Genomic DNA, 7,814 nt, shown 5'->3' with positions numbered 1-7,814 from the left:
TCCGGGCGGAAGGAGTACTTTGATAGAATCTTTCGTTCTCGTTCCTATTTTCGTTCTATGTCTCCCTCCCAACTTTCTCTATCACGAATTCTAGTCGTATGTGATGTTTCGAAAAGTATTTCCGCTTCCGTTCTCTCACACTGACAAAAATATGTGACTTTGGAAAAACGCAAAGTATATAATTACGTACAAACATTTAACACACATTCATAATAAAAGCGGGTCACACACACTCAATCATATTATGAGCGGATCCCACACACCTCTATTGTTTGCAAAGTGCAAAAATATGTGACTTCGGATAAATATAGGTTGCCCCTCTCTCTCTCTCTCTCTCTCTCTCTCTCTCTCTCAGAAGATAACACAGAAGATAAAACAGAGAGAGAGAGAGAACAAATGAGGAGCAAACTGGAAAGAAGTATCAACATGTGCTTCTCAAAGATCAAACTCCCAGGCACCACCCCCAAAGTCACCACCGATTCTCCCCCATTCCCTCCAAAAGATCACAGCCGTCCATTACCCCACCCCACAACCACCACCGAATCACCCTCATTCCCTCCGGAAGATCTCAGCCGTCCATTACCAAACCCCACCACAACCACCACCACCAATCTCGTCAAGAATTTCAACTCTCTCTACGACGACCCCACCTTCGACTCCACCTCCCTTTCCAAATCTCTCTCCTCTTCCTCCCCCTCCTCCTCCTCCTCCTCCGCCGCACCCGATCTCGCCGCCGCCTTCGCCTCCCAACGCTTCTTCTTCTCCTCCCCCGGCCGCTCCAACTCCATCGTCGAATCCTCCTCCTCATTCTCGTTCTCCTCCTCCTCGTCGTTAACTACTTCCGTTCGATCCGACAGTATAGTCGGCGGCGGCGTGGCTGTGCCGACGTACTCGCAGGATCCGTTCGAGGATTTCCGGCGGTCGATGCAGGAGATGGTGGAGGCCCGCCGGTTGGTTGACGTCAGCGCCGATTGGGACCACTTGCACGAGCTACTCACGTGCTATCTTTCCTTGAACCCGAAGAGCGCTCACAAGTTTATTGTCCGTGCTTTCTCCGACCTCCTCGTTTCTATGATGGCGCCGCCACCAACGAAGAACGGTGGCCGGGGATAGGCCGGGAAGCGGCGGTTGTTGTAGCATTTCCGCGGCAGAGTATGTGAATGTTAGAGCAATGTTACGATGAGATGGTAATCAAAGATGGTCACTAAAGTATTATCGGTTATTTTATATATGTTGTTAATTTATTGTCTTTTAACTGTTATTTTGGGGTAAATGGATTTCGTTTCTCTCATACCAGAATGCCTCGAATATGCTATTCCACAACGGTCCGTTTGGATGGATGATATGATTTTGGGTGGATATAGAAGATGGTGGATTTGATGGTGGATATAGAATGAGGAGTAATATGTAAGGAGAGTGGATCCACCTCATAAGAATGATGGATTTGTAATCCAGTGTTTGGATGATTTTTTGAAAAGAGGGATATGAAAGGTGGACATGAAGAGATAAGTTATCAAATGACTTAATTGCCCCTAGTTTACTATTTTAATGGAAAATTAGGTTAATTTCATTAAAATTAGAATAAGTGCATATTTATTGTTAAATGTGGGATAAAATAAATTTATTTTATCTTACAAATATTTAATCATATTATTTATTAGATAAAATATTATTTTCCTAAAGGTAATCCATTTTCAGTCAAAAGAAAACTACTCAACTTTTCTCCCCCACCGAAAACAGTGTGCAATTAGAAGAAAGCAAAATCCATTTTCAGTTCACTGTTCATCTTCTCCGATTACTTTCTCTCTCTCCGATCTAAACTGGGCCTCCTCTTACTCCTCTGTTTCCCCTCATCACCGACTTCGACCTCGCCTCCCTCGACATTACCCCCCTCTCTCCTCCATGGCTGCCGTCAACTTCTTGAGGGGCTGGAGTTCGGAAATGGAGGGAAGAGAAAAGGCAAGGGCAGAGGAGTAATTCCACCACCCCACATAACTAACGACAGGGGTAACCCCTGTCGTTACATATCCACCCGCGGGGTGGATTACAAATCCGGAGGCTTCAAATCGGGACCAAATCCGGCTGCCATTTTTTGCAGCCAAAGACCAGAGATAGAGGAGGGAGGGATTGCAACTCCGGGCGCGAGCCAAATCTGGGTGCAAATCCCCCAGCCAAACAGGCTGTAAAGGATAAAAGTTCCAAGTATCGATCTCTACGTAGGGTATGAGTCAACATCGTAAGGATCATCATATTCTAATTTTTCAGATACTTATTTTTCGCTTTACGAAATTGGACATTCTCGCATAATACATTACTTTTAAATTAAAAAATAAGTATTTATTTGAAAACTAAGTACTGTACTTATTTCTCTTAACGAAACGAAAAAAGTTTATAGTATTTACTAAAAGTAGGATTTGTGCATAGACACATGTCATTCTTCTTTTCGCATGTATCAACTAAAAATTTATTTAACAGAAAAAAAAAAAAAACTCAGTGCGAAGCCTTTAAGCTATGGATGATAAATATTTTTGGTAAATAGAAGCTCTGATTCCACACTCTCTTACCTGTGGGCTTTGATTGTTTTCGTTGGCAAACAATGCTTGAGAGATTAAAAGGGTCTAGCTAAAACTTTTTTGGATCAAAATAAACAAGCAAGCATGCCCAACTAAGACAAGCTCGGGGGAATCTTCATTTTTTGTTTTATGAGCTGAGGATCATAACAAATTACTAACAAGTCACCACTACAAGATGCTGTAATGTTTCAACAGCAAAATATGTGAACCCCCAAATCCCCTATATCGAAATTTTGATGTACCCATGTTGCGGTGCGTATTTGGCCATTGGATCATTTGAAACTTTTTATGGGATGTTAATCCAACGGCCTAGAATGCATAGGAACAAAGGAATAGAGGTAAGAGAGGAATTGGGTACAGAGGACTTGAGCTTAATGGACATGAGAAAGCGAATAAGTATTTCTCTTCAATGAGATCGTATGTTTAAATTTCACGGAGGGCCAAACATTTTACACCTTGGGGCCATGTAGAGTTTGCTCAGTTGGTAAGTTCAGGACCTTGAAATTAATCAAGGTACGCTCAAATTGACTCGGACATACGGTTATAAGGAAGAAAAAAAAAGGTACATGGCTTGTTTGTGCACAGATATTGTAAGTAAATGGTTCAACTTGACTGTTAATAAGTCTATAAAGATGCACGTATTGAGAAATCATTTTGCGTTCATACTACATGTTTGTTTGTCATTGACGGTGGCCGTCGGTGGAGGTGGGCTAATCTGTTGGCTCCGACCGACACGTGGCCTCATGATCACCCGTTGTTACTCTGGTGTTTAGCAGCTAAGCAAATCATACTTGTCGGTTTTCAATACTATATTAGTAAGTGATTATGTGGTTATGGTGACAAAAAAAATTAAAAATGTTGGGAGACGTCCATTCCATTGACAATTTGACGGAGGTCTAAAAAGTCAATGTAGTGACTTGTTACAAGTTTTTTTTATATACGCAGAAGGTGAAGAGAAGAAAGACGACCCTTTTCTGTGAGTTTTTTTTTTTGGTCTTGAGGCAGTAAGATATTGGATACACTCATACACCAGTTCAATCTCCTCTGTCCCGAAAACTCCAGTGCATCTGTGCCAAGGGATTTTTCGATCATTGGATTGTGTGATTTTTTTTTTATGTTTTATATCCAATGGCCGAAAAACTCTTCGGCACAAAAATTTTCAGCACAGAAGATCCTGCCTCTTGAAACACATAGGTGATCCACTCCACACACAAGTTACACAACGGTAGGAACATACAAGGGAATTACTCCGAATATTGAATTAATACTAGTAATAAAAAATACCATTCCTCCCGAAGATAACTGGCATCCAAACAAAGCCTTCAAATTTTTGTTTTGGTTTGTAGTTTGGACCGATAGTGTCCTTTTATTGATATATATATATGCTATGTTCATGCTTTGATCAAAAAAATGCCCTCACTTACAATATAACGTGAGATAAATAGGTCGTGAGCTAAAGCCTTGGAAATCCTAATGCCATAATGCTTTTCACTATGTGCACTAGAAAGAGAAAGTTACAAATAAATACCACATGCCATCAAGCTAAATCACCTCCTTTAGTTCGGCTTTTCTTAGGATTTTGCTATTTTGGTTGGTTTCTTGCCGTTTTTTTTTGGTGGTCTTGGGTGACTTATGCCGGTAAGTCCTTGTTCCGTTTAATCTTTGTAATCGTTTGTAAAAATTAATAAAATCTTTTTGCTTAGAAAAAAATAATCACCTTCTCTAGGTGGGTCCTAATCACGCTTAGCAAACCCGCATCAATGCAAAGAGTGAGGCTGTATTTCAATCAGTTGATCGTTGAGATCCCTCCTAGGTCAGTGATGGATGCAGAATCTTACTACTCGTACGATTTTAAGAAAAGTTCTTCAAAGTGAAATCCAGCTATGCACCTTTAACCTTAGCCAACGACCAACAAGAAAAATGGAGAGAATTCATTGCAAAATGGACAAGTACCACTGACATGGCTAATCCCAAGCTTGAGACTGATCAGCAGACTGCAAACGTTATAAAACCAGATCAAATCAAAACCAAATGGGTCTGGATCCTCTTCGGTCCAAAAAATTGGACTGGAGGAGACAGTCCAAATCAAAACCATTCATTGGTATAATCAAATTAATCAATGGTTCGGATTTGTTCCAAAACTCTTACATGGAATGTTTAACTCTTTCGTGGAAGAGTTTCGCGACAAATCTCAACCATTCATTCATCGCATAAAAGGGAATCCAAACCTAAACTTTAGACTGGAGAGGATCCATTTCCCTTCCGAAATTGAAACTTCTGTTTGACCTTGGCCCTTGTAAAACCAACATCCCACTGTCAAGATGTAGAAGGGCGCTGTCAAGATGTAGAAGCCCTTATATATCCTGCTAGTATTTAATCTAAAAGAGAGAATCTGGAAACCACCTTTGTAAATGGCTTCTCCTTCAAAAAATTTAAGTAAAAGCAATCATCGTACATGTCCACAGTTAAGTTCCGAACATGGAATCATTCATCTAACTAAAATCAAGACCCCCTTTGCGATCTCACGGGTCACAAACAAACCATTACCACAATCGGCAATTGAATATGAACTGCTAAAGTAACACCACCCCCAACCAGCACAAGCAGACGCATGCACAAAAAACTGCATAATGGAATCCACCAGGTGGAATCACAAAAACTAATCTTGAAAACCAAATCCGCCCAACCAGCACAAACAGACGCGCACACAAAAAACTGCATAATGAAATCCACCAGGTGGAATCACAAAAACTAATCTTGAAAACCAAATCCGCTGATATGACAAAATTTACGCAACCCAAAGAGTTCCAAAAAAAAGATCCATTCATATTAAACACCATAAACTAGACGACTACCCAAGTCAACCAGAAGTCATAATGTATAGAGAGAAACATATAGATAAGTAGCTGAAAACATCAAAATGGTGCAAAAATCACGGCAAAAGATAACATCAATTCTCAAAGAAGTGCTGATGTTGGTAAAGGTCGTTCAACAAAACTAGCTGCAGGAACCATAGCAAACAGAGAAGCAAATTATCGCTTCTTGGAGACACCGACAGTCTTTCCCCTACGGCCGGTGGTCTTGGTATGCTGTCCACGCACTCGAAGACCCCAGTAGTGACGTAGCCCGCGATGGTTCCTACACAAATGCCGAACAAAAAAGCAATGAAGAGCTCGTGCAAGCAAAAAGTGAACTTCCATAATGTTTTTATATCATTATTCTAACACGGAAGGAAAGTGAAAGAAACGAAATTTTAGACTCCAAACATGCCACTCCAGCATTGGAACATAAGTTATGGATTACCTGATCTTCTTCAGTCGCTCCAAGTCATCCCTGAGCTTCATGTCCAGAGCATTTGATGTCACCTGAGAGTACTTCCCATCCTTATAATCCTTCTTCCTGTTCAGAAACCAGTCAGGGATTTTGAACTGGCGAGGATTTGCAACGATTGTCATCAGGTTATCAATTTCCTGACTTGAGAGTTCACCAGCCCTGCAAGGTTCATTCAAACAAACTTCAGCATAATAGGTCACATACTCAAGCCAAATTTAGAAAACAGAGGAACAAATCAATATGATATTTCCCATCCCTATAAAGAAAACGAAGCAAATAAATCCAGCATCTTTATCGCTAAAATACTTGTGTGGGATAACAAAATAACAATCAAATAGGAAACGATTTAGTAGTTATCTGGAATATCTCAAGAAAATAGAACTTCCGGGGTCATATAAACTACTATTCTTTTTCTTGGTTTATAACTTCTGACAGAACATGAGTATATCTTAGAACGGGATTCAGTCTTTAACAGCTACATCTTTCATTTTAGAGGCCATAAGAGATTATGCAAAAACAGCACAAGTAATTGTAACTACAAAGATTGCTATAGAGCTCAAAAGTAGGGCTGATAAACAAACAGATCTACTATGTTTGTTCGTTAAGAGCTTGTTCGAACCTCTCTAAGTTTTCAAAATAAGCTTGTACAGTTTTCGAAACTCGTAAGTTTTCAAACCAAACCCGAACAAAGTACTGCTCGACTCGTGCAGCTTTTGAAGTGTGAAAATTTTCAAGCTACTCGACGTCACTCTCTATCGTCTCAGTTAAAGATCATTCGAGATCAGCTCAACTTGTAAATAGATCAAGCTTGAATACATCTTTAAAGCTCATTAATATTTTAAAACACACTTAAACAATTAACTGTTCGGTTCGAAATTCATTCCGATCGTTCATCAGTCCAATGAAAAAGTGACTCTAGTCCATATGGTGTGCTGTTAACCTTGTGATTAGTTTAAGCCCTCACATTGAGTCCCCTGCGGTCTAATGTGATTGTGCATATTAGAGAAACTTGCCATTCATATTCGACACAAGAAAAACGACAATAAGGGAAAAACTAACAAGTAACATCGAGAAACAAAATTCTCAAAAAAAAAAAAAATTCCAGAAACGTCAAAAAGAATAATCGTATTAGTGATCTTTCAAAATAATTCAAACCACAGTATCAAAATCTCAAATTGCTATTTCCATTCGAACTCTCAAGTTATGAGCTTCACTGTTCCAATAATCCATGGGTCTAAAACACTCTAATCCCACTTCCTAATTCGTCATTTTTGACCCCTTTGCATGTCAGAGGACCACATCTACAATCATAAGTCATATTTTGTTGCCCCTACAATCATAGTCACGAGCAAAATCTCACCAGATAACCCTAAACTATATATTAGAAAAGATCATTAAACATGAATAGAAACAGTTAAATATGAATAACAGAACGAACTTGAGGTTCAAGTGGAACTGTAAAACCTCTTGTTCATGTCGATATCGGCCTTCTTGCAGACGATGTTGGCGAAACGACGCCCGATACCCTTGATTGAGGTCAGCGCAAACATGATCTTCTGTTTACCGTCGACGTTCGTGTTCTGCACACGAAGAATGTGCTGGAACTCCTCATTCGCTACCAGCGACTGTCAAAACCAAACATCAGACAAATAGATCAATGGAAAACGTACACCGTAAAAACATGTATACAGAGAGAGAGAGAGAGAGAGAGAGAGAGAGAGAGAGATGGTCACCATGGTTAGGGCTTCGGATCAGGTTTCTTCTTGGTCGGTGCTTGAGAGTGCGGCTGGCCAGAGAGAACGAAGCACGAAAACCCTAAACTCAAAACGATTGATGGTAATTCCACGGTCCTTACTTATAAGAGAGGCAAGAGCTATTAGGGTTTTCGACGCTTTGTTATTTGTCCAA

The 7,814-nt window shown here is 40.2% G+C and overlaps 2 protein-coding genes and 1 long non-coding RNA gene across 3 annotated transcripts; 2 read left to right on the top strand and 1 right to left on the bottom strand.

Annotated features, from left to right (window-relative positions):
- The first annotated feature begins 245 nt into the window (after nucleotides 1-245).
- LOC131313497 (transcription repressor OFP12-like) lies at nucleotides 246-1,293 on the top strand. Its single transcript, XM_058341826.1, has one exon. The coding sequence runs from the start codon at nucleotides 397-399 to the stop codon at nucleotides 1,111-1,113; it is 717 nt and encodes a 238-aa protein (XP_058197809.1). The 5' UTR covers nucleotides 246-396; the 3' UTR covers nucleotides 1,114-1,293.
- Nucleotides 1,294-5,089: 3,796 nt separating this feature from the next.
- On the top strand, nucleotides 5,090-5,516 carry LOC131313496 (uncharacterized). Its single transcript, XR_009196214.1, has 2 exons — nucleotides 5,090-5,217; nucleotides 5,310-5,516. It is a non-coding gene; the product is annotated as an uncharacterized LOC131313496 (long non-coding RNA).
- Nucleotides 5,379-7,760, bottom strand: LOC131313495 (small ribosomal subunit protein uS13z/uS13y/uS13x). The gene is made up of 4 exons (XM_058341825.1): nucleotides 7,640-7,760; nucleotides 7,371-7,531; nucleotides 5,877-6,065; nucleotides 5,379-5,711 (listed from the first exon to the last, which is right to left on the bottom strand). The coding sequence occupies exons 1-4, from the start codon at nucleotides 7,640-7,642 to the stop codon at nucleotides 5,606-5,608; spliced, it is 459 nt and encodes a 152-aa protein (XP_058197808.1). The 5' UTR covers nucleotides 7,643-7,760; the 3' UTR covers nucleotides 5,379-5,605.
- Between the last annotated feature and the right edge of the window lie 54 nt (nucleotides 7,761-7,814).

This window comes from Rhododendron vialii, chromosome 13a, assembly GCF_030253575.1.
Source record: "Rhododendron vialii isolate Sample 1 chromosome 13a, ASM3025357v1".
Taxonomy (NCBI): domain Eukaryota; kingdom Viridiplantae; phylum Streptophyta; class Magnoliopsida; order Ericales; family Ericaceae; genus Rhododendron; species Rhododendron vialii.
This window is presented reverse-complemented; position numbering and strand designations above follow the sequence as displayed.